This window comes from Pezoporus flaviventris, unplaced genomic scaffold, assembly GCF_033815535.1.
Source record: "Pezoporus flaviventris isolate CSIRO_AGI_PZ_B2104156 unplaced genomic scaffold, CSIRO_AGI_Pfla_v1 ptg000064l, whole genome shotgun sequence".
Lineage (NCBI taxonomy): Eukaryota > Metazoa > Chordata > Aves > Psittaciformes > Psittacidae > Pezoporus > Pezoporus flaviventris.
The window spans coordinates 2,834,841-2,859,631 of NW_026892612.1; the positions used below are offsets into that span (position 1 = coordinate 2,834,841).

At 38.8% G+C, this 24,791-nt stretch overlaps 1 protein-coding gene across 2 annotated transcripts in view; it reads left to right on the forward strand.

The window, feature by feature from the left end:
- Positions 1-24,791, forward strand: part of PCSK5 (proprotein convertase subtilisin/kexin type 5) — a 259,399-nt gene that overhangs the window by 138,337 nt on the left and 96,271 nt on the right. For both annotated transcript variants that reach the window (XM_061470825.1, XM_061470826.1), the window contains exon 10: positions 8,169-8,272. In XM_061470825.1, coding sequence (XP_061326809.1) covers positions 8,169-8,272 — 104 coding nt within the window. The remainder of the gene's footprint in view (positions 1-8,168; positions 8,273-24,791) is intronic.

Sequence of the window (24,791 nt, forward strand, 5' to 3'; positions counted from 1 at the left end):
TCTGTGATTCCTTTTATGTGAGCTGTATACTTCATTTGTCTTTGGTTACATGAAACCAAGCCTAGAACAAGGTAGTTCTGGGAAGAGATAAAGAAATTCAGTTAATTCTGATACCAGCAATCCAGTCAGAAATGTGAGAATGCACCACATTCTTGTAAAAGGCAGTGCAACCAAGAACAGTCACTGAGATGAACGGAAAATTGCAAGGGGTCAAGAGTGTCAAAGGAAAATACTTCGGATTTCTGAAAACTGATTAGATAACTTGCAATATTTCCCATAGTGATTGGTTGTCTTACAGAAAGGAGGAGAGTAATAATGTACTGTCTAGCAAGGGGCAGTTTTGGATACAGAGAACTAATTCTGTGTTTTCAAAGTTATGAGGCTTTTACTGGTTCATAAGTATAGTCAGGGGCTAAAGGTGATGAGACAGTCAAGGCAACTGTGGAAATGCTGTCAGGTGACCTCTGTATGCAGGCTTCCAGTGTAAGAGGAGATACTGTCATTTGAGTCAATCAGCTTTAGTTAGATCTTTGCTTCATTGATTGGCTGCCTGTTATAAAAGGGAATGCTAGAGCATGTGAGTTGGAAATCTTTTTGTGAATCTTTGGATTTTTAGAGTAGTTTTAAAATAATGCTCTTAATTGTGAAGTATTTGAAAAACATAAATACATGCTTAAGTTAGAACCTGTTTTTTCTTTTGAGTTTTAACCACCTGTGCCATTTATGCAATTCCAGTTATTATATTGACATTGACTTGGAAATATCTTCCTGAATTCAGGTTGCCCCATATTTTCCCTTTTAAGGTCCTGGTTTCAGTTCCATGTAAATTTGCCGAAGAAAAATTGTTCAGTCTGAAATTTTCCATGTAACTGGCTTTAAAAATGTTTTAAGAAAATTGTGTTCAGACATTTCTTAAACTGAGTCTGGGTTAAGAAAAAAGAAAAAAAGATGTGTTTGATTGTGATAATTTCTAACTTTTTCATGGAGTTTTACTGTGTCTGCGCTATGGAGCAACAGCTAAAAACAGAACAAGTGGATAACCGTTGTTCTGGTGCCAGGGCAGTGCCTTTTACTTTTATAAGCTTCTCAAAAATCTCAGTTGGCATGTGCCCAGTTGAGAGTTAAGAGTTTGGCAGCTCTATCCCCTATAGCTTTTTGGTTCTCCAAATGCTCCCCAGCCTCAGGTTTTAGAAGCTGTTTGGGGTTGTCTCTGAAGTTGTTCTTAGTGGTGCTGCTGGCTTTTCACTTTGAGAGCAGGGAGCTTATCTGCTTTTCCCAGTCTGTTTTTGCAGCAAGAGGAAAATGAGGAAGGTGGAAAAGGAGCAAGTTCACTGGATTGCAGTCTTTAAGATTCATTGCAGTACAGTGTCAAAGCTAAACTATATTAAAAGTGATCAGTATCATCAGACTTGGCAGCTAGGTCAAATCAACAGCCTGGGTACTATGCTAATCAAAACAGCCTGCATTAACTAACCTAATATAATGTAATGACTCCCCACATGCACAGTTGTAGTTGGTTCTGAAACTGAGAACTGGCCTAAGGTTTTTGCTGCTGCTGCTTCCATGCTGGTGTCCATCAGCTGACTGTGCACACTGTCTTTTGGGTGGTGCCATTTCATTCTTCCTCTGGACAAAGTCTGTAGGATCTAGAGTCTACCACTATTATGTGCACCTTGAATTTGGCACAGGTACACCAGAAATCCATTGTTGGTTGATCTATGTCTGCTTATCCTGCAGTTCATCTAAAGGAATATATCAGCCATGTCGTATCACAACTTGTCTGTATTCTGTCCTAAAAAACAATATGTAAATAATGCAAAAGATGGTTGTATCAGTTCAAAAGCCTTCAAACTGACTCATAAACAGACTAGGACACATTGCAGAAACTGTGGAAATGCTGCACAAATATAAACTGAATGACATAAACTAGAGCCATACACAAATCAGTAGAGATTATGTTGTACAGAAAAAATGCTATTACCTTGAAAAGATATTCAAAAAGCTAAGCTTTGAACGGAAAAATATGATATTATAGAATTTGTGAGCTTGAGATATTTAAGATAAATATGCTTAAAACATGAGTAATGTGCTGAAGTTACTTAGTGATTGTTGAAATGGACAGATTAAAGTGTGTCTTTCCACAGTGAAATTTGGCAAAGATCAGGACACTCAGAATGTAATTGGCTTAAATTATGTGTTCTTAATGACTGTTCGTCAGCAGTTTGTTTTTAGATGTGTATCACTGCTCTTCTTTGTCCAGTACCTAAATTAAGCTATTAATGGGAAAAGAGGAGGAATATGACAATTAGTGTAAGAGGCTTTTGACAGCAATTTTGGTTCTAGAGAGACATTTTCCCAAAATTTCACAAATTGCACATCTCTTTAGACAGAGGGCTATTGTATATGCCATTAACACAACTAATAACTGATCTTTAACTGCAGTATTTTCAGTTGCCATCAGTCATTTTTTTTAAGGGATTGTCATCTTTAGCCAGGCTTGGGGTTTTTTTCAAAGTGATCTGATTGGGTAAAATTGAACGCAAATCAGAAATTAGCAGGAGAAGTGGCAAATTTCTGATGTCAGTATGGATCTCAGAAAAGAGATGTGAGCAAAGAAAGAACTGAGAGTTAACTCTGAAGTAACAAAATGGTTTTGTTTGATACACTATTTGAATGAACAGTGGTTTACCACGTCAGAAAATGACTAGACTGCTAGAGTAGAAACTTAGGTTGCATTTACAGGGAAAGAGCTGCATTCTGATCAGCAAGCGCATAATATTCTTTACTTTTTAAGCAGGAATGTAACAGGATTATTTACAGAGTATGTGACAATCAGAATCTATGAGGTTGTCAGGCGTGTCAAAAACATTTTGTATGTCTGTATGTATGCACAACTTAATTATTAAACACTGGAGTCCATCTTTGTATCTTATTTTCAGGAATGAAATGCTTATGGTGTAGAACATTTAGACACCTAAGCACAGGGTAAGCACAACAATTAGAGGCTGTCTTAATGTCTCATCCTTCTTAAAATTCTGTGCTGCAACAGGCATCTTCACACTGACTCTTTATCTGACCTGGGAAAGAATGTCTTCCGTTAACATAGCTAGTAGTGTTTTGTTTATAAATTTATCATAAAGCCCTTAAGGGTGGTGTGAAATTAGTGATTCAAATGATCTGCTGATCTGCAAGATGTCTAAGGCACAGAGACTCCTTTTTATAGTAACAGTTATCTATGTCTGTTTTCTCACAGCAAAGATTATTTGGTACTTCCAAATTGAGTGGTATCTTCCTCTTAGTTCACCATGTAATGCTGCGTTTCTCCTTGATTCTTTGGTGAAAAGTTTATTGTATTCTTCCAGCAATCCTCATCTGCTATTTTGGCGGGAAATATTTTTTTCAGATAGGCCATTTTTGTCACATTCAAATTGCTGGTTATGAAGATCATGTAGAAGCTATTATTCATGTTGCTAACCGTATCATCTTACTAGTAAAAAAACAAATGACCAAACCAAAGTTGCACCCTATTTTTTTATTGCATTGAATGATATTTTTGCTGATTTTCAATCTTGCACTGATTATTTATTCTGAACAGTCATTTTTGGCATGGTATCATTACACAAAAGGGTAGAGCTTGAATTCTTTCCTATTTCCAGGATTAACCCGGTTGTCATTAGGGAGACTACTTGTGGAATGAAGAAATCATATTTGGAAAAAACTGATGACCTACTACTTCTAAGCAGCCTTCTTAAAGATACAGTTAAATCTCAAATGAATATTACTGTAATATAATTTATTTGTCCTATTTCATTTTTTTCACATTTACCTTGTTTCATAAACATTTTGAGAAGCCTGAAGGAAGAGGGCTGTACCTTAGAGTAAAATTATTGTTAAGGACACAACAGTCATTATTTTTTGGCTTCAGTACAAGTACTTTCATATGTAATTGTTCTCACTTCTGCTTTTTCTGGTTTGATTTTAAGTATTGTCTGGTATGTGTAATCCCAAAGCAACTTCAGATGAGACACTGAAAAAAATTTTCTGGAAAGAAATTGCCCATTTTTTGAAATCAATCCATTATCAAACAGAGTTAGCACTGTTCTTGTTAATGCATTTGTTCATTTCAAGATGCTTAGCCATTAATTCTTCTGAGATTAATCAAGTGGTAAATCAATTAACATCAGTGACATCTCGTCTGGATCTGGGGCCCACATGGCTAGCAAACAACTGTTTACTCACTTAGAATCCAATTTTGACATGTTTTACAAATATTTGAGCAATTCTGTGATTTTTCCAGATGCTTTAAAATTGGCTGCTAGACTATCTTGTTAAAAAGAAAATCCCTCTTCTTTCTTCAAATGAACTGCTGTTGACATAATTCCAGTTTCCTCTTTTGTTGTTGCTTGCTTGGTTTTGGGGTTTGGTTTTGTTTGGAGTTTTAGTTTTTTGGTTGTTTTTTTTTGTTGTTGGGTTGTTTTTTTGGTTTTTGTTTGTTTTTTTTAAGGTTTCTGGAAAAATAGCATGGGCAAACAATTAAGCAATTGCATATCTGTTTTGTTTCAAATGAGGTCTACTGTATAGAGAGAATTTCATTCCGGCAATAGCTCTATTTTTAGTATAGTGAAGGTCCTACAAAATCAGTTTGAATATTGTTCTTATGATGTTAAATCTCTTAGGTATAAATACTCCCAAACTGCCATTTCTTGAGAAGAAAATTTAAAAATCTTATGACTTACACAGTAAGCCAGCAGGCTGGAAGGCTGCAGGAGAGGCAGACTGATTTAACCATATACTCAGTCATGTCCTGGAAATCAGTCCTCTGATCAAGTTTTTCTGCCCAGAAATCCTCACATTATTTTGTATGGTTAGATAAAGATGGTAGGTAGCTACAACACTGAATTGAATGGCTCAGATTTCAAGATCTGCCATCATTTTTGTTTTTAGAAGTTAACCATGATTCTGAAACTTAATCTCATTTGCTGACTGAGCAACTTAAATTCAATTTATGAGAGATTAGTATTATCAAGTGAAGACTATAGTTCATTTATCTAGGCATAGTTAGATCCACCATTAGATCTATCATTCTTCTTTAAATAATCAGTTGAACATGCGTTATCTTGAATGTGTCCTTTAGAAGTTGAAAGTAGTATTTTAGTGCCTTATTTTTCACCAATAGTGTGGACAGCTTGCTTTCTAGAACAACAGATTGTTTAGGTTCCAGATTATAAAGAATGCAGCTCACAGGATTCCTGGAGGTCTTCTTGAAGGCTTGAAGCATGTTTTTTTAAGACTTTACACAGGCTCCCAGTGAAATTCCTGAGTTGGTATAAAATCATACTGATTTTTTTTTTCCTGAAGCGTGTTACGTGACTGTCCAAGCATACACTATCTTACAAACCCTTAATACTCCTTACATTCCATTACTCTATTTTCTTTTCTTTTTTTTGTTCAGTCATTTTACCAGCTCAGCTGGATAAACAATTATTGTCATTCTAGTCCAACTGTCTAGTGTGAGAAATTCCACTTTAAGAAAAAAATTGTATCTGTGCTTGTATTAATAAATGCTCAGGGACAGAAAGCATCAACCCTCCCTAAAAATAACAGAATAATTTAAAAATGAGAAGACCCTTATATCTACTAGCCAAAAACACAGAGAAATTAAATGGCCATGAATTGATAGAGCTTGGAAGATATTACAGAAAAATCTGTCTACAATTAATAAGACATTCACTTAAAAATCATCTTCCTTCTTCAGAATTTTCCATATCCTCCCTGTTCCAGCAAGAATTATAGACAGGACTTTCTCTGTTGACTCTAGAAGAATACATGTCACTTCCTGTGGTGTCCCAGGTGTAGATAGAAAGGTGCTAGTTTACATCAGCCTACCCATGGTCCACACACACCCACTGGGAAATGTTCTGCAATGGAAAAGATACTCACAACTAAAATTATATTATTGCAAAGGAAATGAGAAAAATATGTGTAATTCAATGATTTGGCCACTGTCTTTGCACTGTTCCTTACAGCTCCTGTTACATAAAAGAAGTCTGATGTTTTTAAGCATCCCTACTTCTTTTCAAGCATATGAATGATGAAGCTATTGGAAAGTAGAATGTGTACAAATCAGTTATGTGTGAGTGACTATCCTGTATGTCCCAAGTTTTTCTCTCCTGTGTGGAATTGCAGACCATGATTCTGAAATTTGTTTTCATTGCCAGTAATTGCCCCAATAAAAGTGGACTTCCATTGGCTAATATCCATGAATATATGCTTACATGCACACAGAGGATAGGCTAGGAGTAAGTTTTTCTATAAACAAGTTGACTACGATAACTTCTGCAACCCTACGGCCTTTTCTTAAGGATGAGGCTTGTAGAGGCTGAAATTTGTCAACTGAAAACCTAAATTGACAAATCTTCAATGAAAAGGAAAATGCTCATTTTTAAATAGATTATCACATGTATTCACTGATTGCTTCCTAATTGCCTGATTTCAGATCACAGGATAAGCAGGTTTCTAATTCCATATTTAAGGACCATAAAGCAATGATTACTTAAGTATTTCCAAAATAAATTCTTTTGAGAAAACCAAGTTCTGTAAGATGTGAAACAGTGTGTGTGGGATGCCAACCCACACAACATTCATTTGGGTACATCAGAGATGAGTGAGATTTTTCATCTTCCACTGACAGGGCAACTTAGAGAAGAACAAGGTATTGCTGCATATTTGTTTTACCCTGTGTCTGCTTTCCAAGGAAATTTCTCATTGAAATTTCTAACAATTCGACTACATGTTGGTTTAAGAGTGTAGAGCCACTCCATGTGATGGCAATGTCCCCCTCACCACAGAAGGCGACCCACTCAAAATCACCCGTGGTTGACATTTCCCACACTCTTCTGTCTGTTTCCTTGGTGTGGTTTCTACCTGCAAGTGAAAACAGAGCCCCAGTATTAAGCCTTAGAGATAGTTCCTGAGAATAAGTTACTTGTCTACTGGCTGAAGGGACTTTTTTTGGTCTGAGACACAAGAGCATGTGTTGAGGAACTGAACCAAGGTTTCCCAGGTTTTCAATGACTGTCTAGTCCTGAAGAGTGTAGACAGTGTGTGCTGGGACTGATAAAGTTCATTCTAGTCTATCTTCATCATTACAAGTGAGTGGAGTTCTGCCAGTATGTGTGATATGGGTAGGTAGCGATACTGAGGAACTCATGCACTGCAGTACTTCTTTCATCTTCCTTATTTAGTGGCTCATTTCCCTTTACTGATCTGCATTTTTAAATGGAATACTCTTTGTCTTCTTACAGATGATAGAGAAACTGAGAAAATTGAAGGAGAAATTAAAAACACCCCAGTGACGGCCATGCACCTTTAGATCATCTTCTAAGAAAAGAAATTCTTCTTGGGGTGTATCTAAGTGAAACAAGAAAACTATAATCCCTATAGATGTGCTCTGGTCCTACAAGATAAATGGGTGCTAATATCATAGTGAGAATACAAATTGTTTTTTTCACCTCCCAAGTGGCCACATTATTAGGAAGCCCTTAAAGGAATACACATTTGTACAAGGAATCGCTTGCTCTGTAACTACTGAAATTCAGTGCTGGCTGGTTGGTCTTCTTGAAAAATACACATAGACCTCCAGTGAGTTCTAAGAGAGGGTAGCAGACAAATGAGTAACTATAGAAGCACCTGAAATAGCTTCAATATGAGCTGAAAGTCTGAAGGATTTGCCAGTTTGAGCATAAAGTTAGTGAGATTTAGTAGAGCTTTTCAGGAAGCTCACATTTTGGGTATTTTTGCTTTGCACTGTTCAAGGTAGATAAAATACAGTCAAGGTAGATACCATACAGTAGTTGATGGTCATGATTGTCTCTGTGTGAAATGTACTCTTTCATCTTCCCTTATGTTTTATATAATAGAATATTACTATATATCATTATATTCTATAGTCTAGTTTAACACACACACACACACACCAGCTGTCTAAGCAATTTCGTGTAATAATTCTGTGAAATTAGGACATGTTCATTTGAATGGAGCAAGGGAAAGCTGAGAATTGAAATGTGGGTTGTTTTGGTTTGGATACATTTTAGCTCACATGATCTTGTATCCCTACATTCTGGTAGAACATGTCTGATCTGTGAATTTGTCTTTCCCTTTTTTCATAGTCCATTTCTGACCTGGAGAGACATACAGCATATTATTGTCAGAACTTCACGTGCAGGACATCTGAATGCTAACGACTGGAAAACGAATGCAGCTGGTTATAAGGGTGAGAGCTTCCTTTCTTTGTTGCCATCAGCAGTGGCATATTTTTTGGTATTTTGAAGTAATCTGAATTAGTTTTTTGTTCCCTATGTTGTGCATAGTTTTGAGACCTTTCAGACTCAAACTGAAAGGGCCTATCTTCTCTTTTATAACGAAAAACCTCTTAGAATCACTAAACCCAAAAATGGCTGCTACGTTGGCCAGGTATTTTTGGTCCCTTTCAGTCCTATTTTATACACTGCTGGCAGAAATCTAAGTAAATTGGTAGCTAGTATTCTGATAAAATAGAGTTGCAGATACAGCAGTTTATGTATTCAGACCATGCTCTCATTCATAATTGTTGACAATTTTGATGAAAAATCACAAAACAGCATTTTCAGATTTTTGGTTTATATGATTTACCCTACACTATTTATATTTAAGATTTCTGTCAAATTTAGGATAAAGCAAATCTTAAGCAGCAAGACTTTTAATGGGACAGAAATCATACTGCTCAATCAGCTGTCATGTAGGTTTCTAAAATTTTGTACACTCCTGTGATTTTGTATTAAAGCTACATATTTAAAACTTTTTTTCTCTTTTGTAATGCAAGCAGGTGTAAACATTTATGCCATTAAATAAGATATTAAGATACATATTTTCAGGATGGGTTAAAGCTGGACCTTGAATTTATACAATGTGTATTCTACACAGATTGGCTTCTCATTTCCATTCACTAAATTCTTACTGCTTTCAATTTGGATTGCATCTAAAAAAAAAAAAAAGCCAAAGACCAGAACAGCTCATTTCTGGTTCACTTTTCATGAGAATTCCATTCAAGACTACAATACCTCTTTTAAGAAGAGATTTGAACTGGTTTGTGCTAAGGCCTTCTGAGAGAAGAATGTCATATACAAGAGCCATAAAATTTTTACCCTGGTTTCTCTTTAAAACTGAAGCCTAGTTTTAATGTATTTCAGATCAAGGCAGTGCTACCATAGAACATCTTTGATGTATCATTCTGACCTGTGACATTTCTGCTGCAATAGAATAGAAACCAAACAAAAAAACCTCATTTTTGGATCTAAATGAGGCTCTGACTACAAGAGTAGATTTAGAAATGGTTATTTGACTCAAACCCCCTCATCATGTGAAGGTTCTGACATTCAAGAGCCTGGTTTTGTCCCATTTACCAGTGCATGCCCACACACAAAGCACATACGTAGTGAGAAATAGGTACTTCCTTAATTACAATAACATTATAGTATTTGTTATTGTCATATATTTCCCAGGATTTACAAAGTTTTGGTAGGAGATTGTAGCTGTATTACCATTTTGTTGGAGCTATCAGAAGTTCAAACAATGCTTTTCAAGTAGCATAAAGCAGAGCTTTTATTTTTTTCCATAACTTACAAATTTCTGTATTTTTAGGTTTTTCTACTTGTTGCCCAAGAGAGGCAAACAAACACTCTGTGAGGCATTTCAAAGCAGCAGTCACTCATTATCAAAGAGAGGTCACACTAACACACTAGCAGTAGCAGCATTACCAGCAGGACTTGCAGTTTTGCGCCACTGGAGTCTGCTTATTCTGAATCCTTGGAGCTGCATATTTATCTGTTCATTGTAGCAGATAAACAGTAAGGAAGAGGTCTGAAAAAAAGGTTTCTTCTCCACTTGTGCAAACTCACGAACACAGTTAAGCTTAACTGGGGGACTGGGATTCAGGAAATACAGCTTGAGCTGGCAGAGCACTGCTGTAGGCTCCATGGTGGAACTGAGAAAGAGGAAGACAAACTAAGTGCCTCGACCTCTGTGGAGCTCAGGAATCAACCTTAACCCAAATAAAAGCACTAGTTTTAACTAAATTATTTTGGCAACTTAGACTGAACAAATGGTTCCAATAAAACTGCAGGTCTCTTTAAACCTCTGTTGGTTTTGGAAGGAGGAAAAGCAAAAGATTTAGATTAAATGACAACATCCAAACCTGAATTCAAAAGGGGGCTTGCACACCGCTGCTGGCAAGACTAAACCAGGGTTTTTTTTTACTATTGCACGTGGCAATATTTAGTGTAATATTACACTATTATCCTTCACTGTTGCCAAGAGTAACAATTAAAGTATGGTTTTTCATACATGAATTTACTCTAATCAGACTGAGTTCCTTAAGGAATTGTATCATAATTTTGTTGATGACAAGATCCATATTTCTTCCACAGCATGTTCTTAACAAGGAAAAGGGTGGAAGGTTTTTTTTAATTACATAAAGCAAAGACAGTCACAAGAAACAATCTGACTTTCTTTCATGCATACTGGGGAAGAAGGAAAATGAGAAAGAGACAGGCTTGCTGCTTTAGAAATGGGAACTCGGAAGGGTGAAAACAACAAAAACTTGCAAGAACATCTCACTGAACAAAGGGTCAGCAAGAACTGGTAGTTGAAAGTGGGTCAGCATGCCCTTTCAGAGGGCTGTTTTGCTGGGCTGCATGGCAGTCCTATTCCTCACTATCCTTCCTGGCAGCATTTTGCCACTGCAGAACACACAGAAGGAGCTCACAAATGTCATTACTGGTTGCAAGATCTCCTTTTTTTTTCTGCCTTACATTCATAAAAAGAAAGATTAATTCATGAAAAACCCTTGAGCCAGGTAGTGATTTGCTAAAACAGTGCCCATTATTTGTATAATTTTCTGGCAAGTAAACAGCATTCATTAAATGCATGTCAATAGAATTAACTCAGGAATGGGCAAGAATTTTTTCTTGCTTATTTTTAAATTGTTTTGTTATCACACAGCCTGTATCTTTCCTCAGGAACTTATTGCCTGGTTATCTCAAAAAAAAAGACTTGAATACACATTTTGGGATATTCTTTGGTTAGTCAGTTGTATATATAATTTGTCAGTAGACAAAGAGATTCCCAATTTCACTTCAAAATCAGAGGGGATCTTATAATTAAAGCAGTTAATTAGCTGATTATGTAGAAAAATACCAGAGAACACCTGCTTTTGTGAAGATATCACAAAATCTGCTGATCTGTTTTTGCTATGGCAGATTGGTATTCAAAGGTCTTTGTTCTGTCAGTTATTTGGTTAGCAACAGAGCATTCAACTGCATTCATAAAAAGGAAATGCTGCCTAAATGCTGACTTGTCTTTAAATTGAAAGATACAGAATGAAACACTGCAGTTTTAAGAACAATAATATGAATCATATGAAGAATTCTTTTTCTGTAAGTGAAGTATCAAATACTGTCTCTGGGGAAACAGACCATTCACAGGAAAGGAATACTGTTAATTTGCAGGGAGAATTTTAGAGAACACCCTTCACTCTTCCTGATTCTAAAGTGTACATGATAATATGTCAGTAGAGTGAAATAAAATGATACTCAAAGATAAAACAAAATAAAACTTCTAGCCACTTTTTCCATTTTCAGACCTTTCCTAGGCCCAGTGGAAGTATTCTTTCTACAGAAACCACGAGTTGTCTTATTTGCGAAGGAGTAAGACTACCAGATTTATGCTGTATACCTTTAGGTTAGCCAAAGTATCTGCTGCTTGCACTCGAGAGTGAACACTTGGTTGTTTTATGTGACTACCTTTTAATATTGTTATATTGTTTTAATATTGTCGCTTAATTACAGTATTTAATAAAACCACTGATTATTCTTGTTGGGAGAAGAGCATTACCAGTCTGGGAGTGAGAAAGAGATGGGTCTATCTATGCTTCTAGGTAGGAGACCTAGATTGCCAGATTTTAATGGCTGTAGGATAACCAGTAACCATGCACAGATTTAGAGACCAGCAAGAAAGTCTTCACAACGTTTACATTTCAGAGAAGACAAATAAACTATTCATGAGCACCCTACTGCATATTTTCAATACCTTTAAAATTCAGATTAATGTAAAATTTTATTTTCAAATCACTGTTAGAAGCTTGCAGAAGACTTCTGAAAAATAGCAAGCATTTGTGAATGATTATGTCAGCCAGTCAAAGCTGTTAATCTATAAAAAGACCTTCCAGTCTTACAGATGCTAGCTGGTATTTTCACACACTGTTGGCAGATAATATCAACTCCTGCCCACCCCTACTGCCCATTCACATGATGCATGGACCAGATGAAGCACGAGCTTTGAATTTGGCTAATATCCCAGGTTTGGGTAGCTGACAGTCTGACACCAAAGACATGAATTTACATTGTTTTATGTAGGAGTGGGGAAGACCATATTCTATGCAATCTAGACTAAGGTGGGGTTTTTTTGCTTGAAAGATTAAGCGGGTATTTTTAGGTAGATATTTTAGAATGCTTGTTTCTTTTACAACTTGTTGACAAACGTTAGCAAATGCAAGCTATCTCACATGTGACTTGTTTCTCTTGCTCTCCCACGGCTGTGTTAGCTCGAGGCAGTGTTCCCTCACCAGGAATACCCCCAACCCCATGTCCTTTGACCATCCGCTCTTCTCAGCAGGCCCATCTCTTCATTGCCAAGCCATGACACAGAGCTATTTCTGCAGCTCTACACCACCCAGGGAATCCCTTTGAGTCAGATTTTGTGTCCAAATGCATTAGTCCTTGAGAAGGGCTCCAGCTCAGCAGGTTAGTCTCTAAACCACTGGTATAATGACTGCATCATCAGAAGAATCTGACGTATGGAGTGCTACTTACCAGACATTAAACCACACAGTTTTAATGTTCGGAAATTATATTTATCAAGAAACAAGCATATTACATACCATTTCCAAACGTGAGCCACATGAACCAGAACCTTACTAAGTAAGGGTTTTCATGTAGGCGACAATGAATTTGCAATAAGAAGCCCAAAGGCAATAAAAGGAGACATCAGCACCTTGGGACAACTGGTTAAGGGGTCAGGAGCACACATAGCCTCTATCCTTCCCATTACAGGCATTGATCAGGGAAGAAACGGGAAGACCCAGCAGATGGGTAACTGGCTCCAAGAGTAGTATCACCAGCAGAATTTGGGGGGTTTTGATAATGGGTTGTCCTACACGACTCCAGGCCTGCTTGCAACAGGCAGGGTATGCCTGTCTCAAATGGGGAAAGGGGTCTTTGTGCAAGAGTTAGAAGGGCTCATTAGAAGAGCTTTAAACAATATTTAAAGAGGAAAAGGGATAAAACCAGGCTTGCTGGATATAAGCCTGGGGGTGGCATGCCAGTGCTTTGAGGGATGGGGTGCTAGCAAGGTCCTTAGTTCTGCTCCACCACGTGCCAAGCACACTGGAGCACATTTGAAATGTGCCTGTACTAATGTGCACAGCACCCTGGCTACCTCAGTAGAGGTAAGGATGTTGATCCACATGGCAGGAAAGATGCAAGGGTTGTTGTTGATGTGTTAGAAATAACAGAAGCACCTGAGAATAGTCACACAGGAATTAAGGCTTCTTCCCCACAAAAGATGGCAGAATCAGCAGCCCAACTGAAGTGCATCTACACTAATGCACACAGCATGGGCAGCAGGCAGGAGGAGTTGGAAGCCATTGTGCAGCTGGAAAGCTGTGATGTAGTTGCAATCATGGAAACAGAGTGGGATGACTCACACAACTGGAGTGCTGCAGTGGATGGATGTAAATGATTCTATGATTCTAAGTAGGCAGCTGACGACAAGAGTTCAGAAAAACAAATGTATTTCTGGAAAAGACAGTCTGTACATACATAAATGACCAAGACTTCAACAGATTGGTGGATGTAAAGTCTGAGAGAGATGCTTGCAGTCACTCACACAGATAGGCACTAGTTTTATATTAGCTGAACTGTTTAGATTAATCTGAACACCTTTTGCTGTGTAGTCCCTGTTTGGAAGTTGTTTGAAGTCAGAGAAGCATTTAGTTTAGCACCAGAAAAGGAGAGAAGCAAACCAGCTACAAGTAATAGCTAGTCTAACAGTGAGTGGAAGTGTCTCCCCCAGCACTGACAGAGCATGTATGATTGGAAAAAGTCTGTATCCTCAGGAATCTCAAGCCACACTTAAATATCATAAGAATCACAGGGTCAATACCATAACCTTTATCGTTGCTTTATACAGAAAACACTGCTGTAGTTAGAGAACGTATTAGAGGTGAGATTTGGAAATTAAGATAGTTTACAAGAAGTGAAGTAAAAACTTGCATTTTTTTAGCAGCAAATTAAAAGTTGTCTTTTTTATTTTATGGTCACTGTGACCTTTCTAGATGGTTCCTGATTCCTTGCTCACAGCTATAAATAATGTTGTCTTAAAGTGTAATAACTAGGGATTTTTCAGTGTTTCGCTTGTTAAACCTGAGCAAATTGCCAGGTATCTGAACACTGCTAGCCTTCAGTGAGACCTAAAAGAATCTCTTAGGGATTTGGGGAAGATAGTTGGAAAATATATTGAATTCTACAGCCTAGATCATGGTTATTAGTTGTTTTTTTTTTCCCTACACAAATTGAGATCCACACAATGTTGCTTCCAGTTGTAAGACGTGGAAGATCAGAAATATATCTGTATAGTTCCAGAGATGGAGGTGTACAAAGGAGTAGAGGGAATCTCTCATAGAAGCCAGGGAGGTGTCATTATTTATTCCAACCTCAAACTATTATCAAAGTTTCTCATTACTCATTAGCTCTGCAGCACTCTGCTCTCTGCTGGCTCTGAAAAGCAAGGAATGGAGCTGTGAATGTGGAGTCTAAAGTGGAGTCTAAGCAGAAACTTCAGGTCTGTGCTGGGATACATAATGGAAAGTAGATTAACACTCTGTTACAGTTGGTTGCTTTCCTGGGGTCATATATTATGAGTCAAACTTACATGTGTTTTAAACTGTAAATTAAATGGTTCTAAAGCAGGAGTGACAGCAGGGAAAAGGTAAAATGACCGTTTAAATTTCTGTTATAATAGCATGCAGAATTGTCACCAAACCATGATCAGCATAGCAGATGAAGACTTTTAAGACAGTTTCTCTGCTCAGCAGCTGACAAACTTGATGTCCATCTGTCCTAGACATAAAGCTATGCACAATTACTATGCTCTGTAGCTTCTAGTATTCCAAACATTGCCAAGTGGACTGACAGCACTAACAGGATGTACACTATGGGTATGATAACCTCTGACATTATATTCTTTTAACAAGCCCAACTCAGACCTTTAGGAAAACTGTGCAAAGGATTGGTGCAGGGGAGAAGGGAAGACATAAAAGTCTTCCACTATGGGCTCATAACCTGAGAGTCTGCAACTTGATTTGAAATGTAGGTTTCCATTTTGCAGTATTAAGGAAGAAGAACCAAGATCAACAAATTTTAAAAGTGAATGATACAATTCTCCGAAACAGAATGCTTTAATTATAGACAATGAAGACTACATTTTAAAAGTCCTAAAGTTATATGCATTTGCATGACCTCTTACATATTAATTATTGAAGCAATACACTTTTTGAGAATATTCTAGGTAAATACCTTCCCATATCTGCATGCATCTGTGGTAATGGTGAATATCTTATGCACAGGGTAGTTCTGTCTTTTTTAGAAAACAAGCACCTGCCTTTGGGAACACCAAAGCTCTTCATTGCTGTTGCAGTGCTACAGTCCACTTCAGTAATTGCAAAACTGACAGTTGTTACCACTTTCACTTTTTAAGAGTTTTTTCACTTTAGTGGAACTAGGATTCAGGCCAGTTAGGAAGAAGATCACACCGTATACTCTACAGTATTTTAAGAATTTAGAGCATCCTGACAGGGTGTAGAACATCTGGGGAAAGAAAAGGGTCTACATAGAATAACTCAGATCAGTTAGATGCCTGGAGTTGTTTATAACTTTTGTATCACTTTTTTTTCTCCAGAAAAGTCAGCTACTGGGGGGTGGGGGGCACTTTTAATTCAGGGGATGTGGAAATTCATCCACAAGGTCCGTTACCAGCATTTCTGGTCCAACTGTCTGTGTAGACTTATTTTTAACTTCATTTTGCTTAAGGTTACTGATTAGAATCTACTACATAGCTCTACAGGGATAGTGTGAAGTCCACTTAATTAATAATTTCTCTACTTTTCTATATTTTTAGTTCTAAAAATCACCATCATTATTATTATCGAATTTGCAAAACACTTTGTTATTTGCATATTTGTGTATATCATTCCTCTTCCTAAATTTGCTGCAGCCTTATGCTCACTCATTATTTAGTTTTAGTGTAAATATCACTCTGGAGCACTGACACTTCTGAACAGACTCAGCCATTGTGCAAGACAAAACATGAAGGATGTTCTGCACCATGTGTCTGATACACCTGACAGCACAGAAATGCTACCTCTATGTCTCCTGCTAAGCATCTGTCAGTATCCCCACTTGCAATGCCTTGGACTCATCTGTCATCATCTGTTCGGAGATGAAGCCTAGCACAGAGGCTCTCATCAAAAAGTGATTCTGTTTTTTTATAGAGTAGAATGACATTTGACTGCTTTTGAGTTATTGGGAAATCCTAAGTGTACCTCGAAGGGTAAATTTGCTCCTCATAGAGGAAATGAGTACATTTTCTTAAAAGGTGTTCCATGGTGCCATCACAAAATGGCTTTTTTTAAACTTGCAAGCAGCCATGTTGTTCAGTGGATCTTTGTTCTTTTGGGGAAAAAAGTAAAAAATCCAATATAAAAAGACTATCACTGCTTAAAAAAGTACAGATTCTATTACTGTACATGTTCCTTAGCCAACTTTATTTCGACAAACTTTCTTCTCCCTTCTAAACGCACGTAATCCTCAGATTTATTTCATGCACATAAGCTGGCTCATTTCAAGCTATATAAATGAATGTCTTCAGTAAAGGCTTTATGATTTACAGCCAAATGCTGCTACAGGGAAGCAGCAGCTTGTCTGTCTTAGCAATCACCAGCCAGCAGTAGTCAGGTTTTCTGTTTCTATCACAACTCCAGTCTTCCTGGTCACTCTGCTGAGGTTTTCAGCAAGGCTCACGGGTATTTTCTCTGACTCTGTGGAAAATGCACTCATATGCAGAGCACTGTAGATACCATATACTCAGAGACTGGTTTACTCATAGAATCATAGAATAGTTAGGGTTGGAAAGGACCTTAAGATCATCTAGTTCCAACCCCCCTGCCATGGGCAGGGACACCTTATGCTAAATCATATCACCCAAGGCTTCATCCAACCTGGCCTTGAACACTGCCAGGGATGGAGCATTCACAACCTCCCTGGGCAACCCATTCCAGTGCCTCACCACCCTAACAGGAAAGAATTTCCTTCTTATATCCAAGCTAAACTTCCCCTGTTTAAGTTTTAACCCGTTACCCCGTGTTCTGTCACTACAGTCCCTAATGAAGAGTCCCTCCCGAGCATCCCTATAGGCCCCCTTCACATACTGGAAGGCTGCTATGAGGTCTCCAGGTAGGCTTCTCTTCTCCAGGCTGAACAGCCCCAACTTTCTCAACCTGTCTGCATACGGGAGGTGCTCCAGTCCCCTGATCATCCTTGTGGCCCTTCTCTGGACTTGTTCCAACAGTTCCATGTCCTTTTTATGTTGAAGACACCAGAACTGCACACAATACTCCAGGTGAGGTCTCACAAGAGCAGAGTAGAGGGGCAGGATCACCTCCCTCAACCTGCTGATCACGCTCCTTTTGATGCAGCCCAGGATACAGTTGGCTTTCTGGGCAGCGAGAGCACACTGAAGCCGGCTCATGTTCATTTTCTCATCAACCAACACCCCCAAGTCCTTCTGTGCAGGGCTGCTCTGAATCTCTTCTCTGCCCAACCTGTAGCTGTGCCTGGGATTGCTCTTACCCAGGTGTAGGACCTTGCACTTGGCATGGTTAAACCTCATGAGGTTGGCATCAGCCCACCTCCCAAGTGTGTCAAGGTCCCTCTGGATGGCATCCCTTCCCTCCAGCGTATCAACCGAACCACACAGCTTGGTGTCATTGGCAAACTTGCTGAGGATGCACTCAATCCCATTGTCCATGTCACCAACAAAGATGTTGAACGAGACCGGTCCCAACACCGATCCCTGAGGGACACCACTTGTTACTCGTTTACAGGCAGACTTTGCATGCCACCAGCCAGCCAGTTCTTTATCCACCGAGTGGTCCATCCATCAAATTGATGTCTCTCCAATTTAGAGACAAGGATGTCGTGTGGGACAGTGTCGAAGGCTTTGCCCAAGTCCAGGTAGATGACATCAGCTGCTCTACCCCTGTCCATCAGTTCTGTAGCCCCATCATAGAAGGCCACCAAATTGGTCAGGCAGGATTTCCCCTTAGTGAAACCATGCTGGCTGTCACCAAGCACCTTGTTGATTTTCAAGTGCCTTAGCCTGCCTTCCAGGAGAATCTGCTCCACGATTTTGCCAGGCACAGAGGTGAGACTGACTGGTCTGTAATTCCCCGGGTCATCCATTTTCCCCTTCTTGAAAATGGGGGTTTTATTTCCCTTTTTTCCAGTCATCGGGAACTTCACCTGACTGCCATGATTTTTCAAATTTGATAGACAGTGGCTTAGCAACTTCATTTGCCAGCTCCTTCAGGACCCACGGATGGATTTCATCAGGTCCCATGGACTTGTGTATGTTCTGGTTCTTAAGATGGTCTGGAACCAGATCCTCTCCTACAGTGGACCCAAGGTCTTTATTCTCACAGTCCCTGCATCTGCCTTCCAAGACTTGGGTGGCGTGGTCAGAGCCTTTGCCAGTGAAGACCGAGGCAAAGAAGTCATTCAGAACCTCAGCCTTCTCCAAATCCTGTGTAGCCAGTTCTCTTGATAGCTTCCAGAGGGGGCCTCCATTGTCCCTAGCCTGTTTTTTATTCATTACATACCTATAGAATCCCTTCCTATTATCTTTCACATCCCTAGCCAAGTTTAATTCTCACTGGGCCTTAGCTTTCCTAACCTGGTCCCTACCTTTTAGAAGCCTCTTTTTTCCTTTGAATTTTCCTCAGGAGCTCCTTATCCGTCCAAGGAGGTCTCCTGGCCCTCCTGCTGCACTTCCTTCTAGTTGGGATGCAACACTCCTGAGCTTGCAGCAGGTGATACTTGAATATCAACCAAGAGTCTTGGGCCCCCCTAGGGCTGTATCCCATAGAACCTTACTAAGTGGGTTCCTGAAGAGGCCAAAGTCTGCTCTTTTGAAGTCCAGGGCAGTGAGCTTGCTGCACGCTCTTCTCACTGTCCAAGGATCTCAAATTTGAGCATCTCATGATCGCTGCAACCAAGGCTGCCCTGGAGCATCACATTTCCAACGAGCCCTTCCCTGTTGGTGAGCATGAGGTCAAGCATGGCATACCTAAACAAGCTCTGAGAAGTAAACTCATAACTGATCCAGGTGTTGCTGTGGTCAGGGGACAACTTGGCATGGCTGTGCTGGGTACAAATTGGGTCACTGGTCATGGTGGAATATATGGGGTGGCTGAATCCCAAGACTAATAACCTCTGTCTAAAGGCTGCTAACACTTGTGAGAGGGGGAAAGTATTTGGGTGATGCTTCCTGTGGCTGCAAAGTCTCATAGCAGGTGATAGCAGTGTCAGAGTTACATACAGAAACTATTCACAAAGGTGCACTGGCTACTGGAGGTTTAGCTGCTACTAATGTTCCCAAGCAATTTATGTTTTATTTAGTAATAAAATAAAATTAATACATTTTATATATTAATTAATATAGAAAATGTATACATAATTACTTGACTAACAGATAAAATATAATTTATTAATAAAAATATAGTAATAATTAAAACATAGATTACCCAAGTTGGCAGAAAAAAAAGTAAAATCCAGAGGCCTGATCTTTTTTGTCAAATATATTATCAGGTAAATCCATGGTTAGTATATTATTGAAGAAATTATTTCTATTAATACAAAAAACAGCACTTGACATAAACACAACTGGAAGCTCAATAAAAGCAATTTTTTAAGTATTCTTTCAGCACCTTTCCGACCACAAAAATGGTCAAAGGCTGGACCAACTCCCAGCTGAGAAAGCTGGGAGTTGTTCAGCCTAGAGAACAGAAGGCTCTGGAGAGACTTATAGCAGCCTTTTCAGTACTTAAACAGTGCTTATTAGAAAGATGGAATGAGTTTGCTGTTTGCTTTGTCTTTAAATAGAAAAACTGAGGGGTTGGTTCTGTGTAAAATATAAAAAATACAAATAGCATGCTTAATCTAAAAAGCATGAGGGAGTTGGTTTTACAAGCAAGAATGAAAAAGAATTCTTGCATGATTGTGCTATTGGCAGTTACGTGTTTCAGAAATCACATCCAGTTATTACAGATTACTGGTTTACACTGACACGAAATAGGAATATGGCTGAAACAAGATGAATTCTTACTCAAGATGGATGTTATCTTAGTTAGGGCATGACAAAACAAAATTTTAATAGTTTAAGCTGTGTGTAATCATAACATTTATACTTTTTTTGTCCTTTAATTTTCTTCAGGCAATTGTCTTGCCAGGTTGAAGCATTTTGATACACTCAGCAAATAACAGAAACTTAATACAGAATTAGAGCTTTATATTTGCAAATAAAATGTCAAATGTGAAAGGAATATTGGTGTAGGTCAGTTTGAAGTATTTACAGGATGAGAGTAACTCAAGAGTCTCACATCTTCTAGCCTTGATAAGCGCAATTTAAGAAAACCACAGCGTAAGAGGCATTTTAGACTCCTGTTTTGTTCATCTCGTTTTGGATGAGACTGGATCAAGATCCTAAGGTAGCATAAATGAACAAGTCATAATAATTTACATATTGAACAGCTGAATCTAGTTCAGGAAAGTTGCATATTCTTCATTTTACAAACTGAAGTTATTACCATTTCTCTCCTTCTGACTTAGTATTTGATATTTGTATACAAAATATTTATACTTCCAACGCTGCTTTCACAGTATAGAAAATTAAAGGCCAAAAATATAGTAGGGAAAAAGTACTCTGCAGTGTGTTTTGTCAGATGAGTAAAATAGCAAGGGAGGCTTAACATCTAAGCTACTGATGAGACATCTTGATGACAGGCAAGGAAACTAACAGCCTAACGAATCAAGTTTAGTTGCACCGAGGCACTGGAAATCATTGTTTTGAGGGTCTAGGTCCATTTTTCCTGGATTTTACAGGTCTCTGTGTTACAATTTACCAACACTAGCCATTCATATTTCTCTTAGTCGAGTGCTTCCCTGATACATGCTGCCCTTAGATTTTGGGGGAGCTTTACATATTCTTTGTATATAAATGAGAATTTTTAATAGTGGTTTCAGACAAAAACGAAGGGATTATGAAAAAGCTGGGGAAGTCTATCCAGCAGCTGAGCAGGCCTTGACTTCATGGTGCACTGGTAGAGGAATTGCTCCAGGGATAAATAAATGGACTTTATCCCTGGGAAATGTTATTTTCTTTAATGATAAGAAGAGTAAAGAGATCAGCTAAAACTCAATATTTACTTTGTGTTGCAGGAGGCAAGTTTTTCTCTGAAACTTCTCCTGCGTCTGTAAAGTTGTGTATGCCTGTGATTTTGTAGAAACAGGAAGGGATCAGTTTGCATTGTGCGTGTGTAGAGAGAGGATTCAAGACCAGTTCTGTCCACGGACACCTTGATCACAAGGGGATGACAGTTTTCAACCCTTCAGCTCAACAGCAGCAGCAGTCTGCTTCTTAGTCACCAGCTTACATTGCACCAACCTCACATTCATATTCTGTCTGTGAAAGACAAATACCTTCTTACAGAACAGCCCTGTAGCCCCTCTGACATGCTCAGTGATTCCTCACAGCAACCAAGCCCCGTAGCAATTCACAGCAACAGTGCAGAGCCAGTGGGTATGTGCAAGATCCTGGGGCATTTTGCACTTGCAGTCAGTTTATCTTGCTTTGCAATCTTTCAAATACTGCTTTTCTGTCTGGTTAGAAGTGAGCTCAGTACCATTCACATACAAATCAGTGGCAGTTCCAGATGTTTCCCAGAAGACATTTATGGCCCCATGTGGGCCATTGAGGTATTTTTTAACCTCGGGGAGAGGCAGCCTGGCATAGAGTTCGCATCAGTACTAGCATATACACAGATGAAGGGGCACAATTTGAAGGCAGTAGGAAACAAAATCTCCTTTCTTCTCTAAGACACATGGGATCAACTACTTTTGTTAACTCCGTGATTCTTTCCTAAATTGCTGTTATTTAGTCTTTGAAAATTACGGGCTTCTGCTGGTACCTGCAGCTGCTAAACAGCACACTGGATCAAGGACTTTGAAGTGCAAATGTTGCAGACAGCCAAATGTCAGCTGCCTGGAAGCTTCCCATGTGGAAGGATTTAGGAGCACCCCTGACTGTCAGGAAGTTTTTATTTCAAGCTAAAAACGTACTTCTGTTTCAGCTGTGGAAAAAAAAAAGCAGGTGCAGAACTTCTCATTCCCAACTCCGCACTCTTCTGTCATTCAAGAGAGTTTAATCATTGAATCATGGGCAGTTAACACAACCAGATAACCTTGGGTGATAATTTTTTCTCCTGGATGAAAAATTAACACAATCCTGTCTTCCAAGTAATTTTTATGGTAGGAAGATAGAAAGTTCACTCTCTGTATTTTATTTGTATTTTTAATGTGGATGCTGGGGCAAAAAAAAATCCAGGATGAGATGGCTCAACAGCCACTTAAGTTTCCATCAGAAGTTCACTGCCTGGTAGTGGCAATGTTAGGTCCCTTCTGCCCTTTTTTCTGGATGAAAAAGGGTGAGCTGGGGAGAACTTTGGCTCTTTGAGCTCAATAGTTGTGTTGAACACACAGCATTTTACAACTGGACATCTGAGCATGCTACCTGTCATGAATTAAAAATGCATTTTCCATGGGTTAGTTGAAAAGATCTTTCCATTTATGAAAATTTAACCCCTTACTGTTTAAATGTAGTACTATACAGAGTAACTGTGTATAGTTGCAGACCTCTTGTTCCCCCCACTGTTCTTCAGAGCAGACAGAACGATTATGAATTAAAACTTTAAATATCAAAGCAATACATGCAGCGTAAGAGCAGAAGGATTACTTTCACAGATAAGTATGCTCTTATAAGCAGATGAAGTTTTTGCAAGATGACATCTGTGACCAAGGAGATTTCCATCACAGGAACCATCTTCACAGAACAAATATTTTCTCCATCTAAGTTTTCTGTGCCCTTTTTTCTGGCTGCCTCCACCCATGTGTAAAAATAGGAATCTTTTTCCCTGTCAATTTGTTTGTGGAATACATTAAAGAGAATTCAGAGGGCTGAAGGAGGGCTGAATTTAATTATTTTCATATATATTAGTTGTTTTCATTCTGAAAAAGGTACCTGCCTCATTTGGCAGAAGAGCTGTGTTTAGTTCTCTCCAGATGAACATTTCCATGCTATGTGCGCTTCAGTTTGGGTCTGAAGGGGAAGGAAATGGCAAGAAAACCAGTTCATTACACAGTCGTTATGCCTTGCAGTATTTTCCATTGAGGAACCCTCTTCAGTTGGCATTTTAATACAGTATTAGTTACTGCCGTATTTGGAAGATGGGATCCTTAAGCACTGATTGCATTTATGCTTTGAACTGTTACTTGTTTTACATGGTTGGGGTTTTTGGATGTGGTCCTTTGAATTCTGGTTTGGCAATGAAAAGAGGCTGCTTTCACAAAGCCTCTGCAAAGCGAAGTTGGAAAGACTTACACTATGCCTTGTCGCGTTACTGATTAAAATAGCACTTACATTTTTCTGAGGGTTTTCTGGTACCACTGTCTGTGGTAACAAGGCAAACTGATTTATTAATATTTATGATCTAAATTCCTCCCTCTGGAAGATTTTTTCTTTCACCTTCTACTGTCAGAACTTCATCAAGAGCACTGACTTGTCACAATAAAACAACAGCTAGCAGCTATTCTAATTCATCAAAATCCAGTTGTAAGCGAACGTACTGATTGAACAGCAATCAAAAACCACAGCTCATTCAGTAAGTGAAACTTTCAGCCTTTTTGAACTGGTGGAACTATTGTAATAACTGCATCAAGTTAAGTATCTTAAAATTAAAAAAAAATGTGAAACAATTGGCACAAGTCTGTTGGAAATACTTCACCTTGTCTACGTCTTGGGCATTTGAAAGCTGAATTTTTTTGTACCCTAAGAAAGATGATTCCTTAAAGCCTTCTGCTTCTTTGAATTGGTGGCATTCAGGTGTTAAGTTAAATTTGTAGGCAGATAGAGGTGAGGATGAAACATCCAGGAATGAGCACTAACGGAGTGCTAACCTTCAAGCATGGATGCTTAGTATCACTGTGTATGCAATGCACGCAGTAGGTTGTATCAGAGGTTGACAGCAGTGTTAATAGCTCTCTCCAGCACTAACTTCGTCTGCAGATCTGTCCTTCATCTGCAGATCTACAAAGGAGGTAGAGGAAGGACTCTTTCTGACATAGACTATGCATGAGAATCGGGTTATCTTTAGGGCCCTGGTCTTCAAGTACCATTGCTCTTCACCCTCATCACGCAGATGGAGAGGGATACTAGATATATCTGGTTAACTGACCATTGGCAACCATACTGCATACAGGAACAGGAAAGTATACACGTGCTACTTACAGTCAGGAAAGTTAAGACCATAC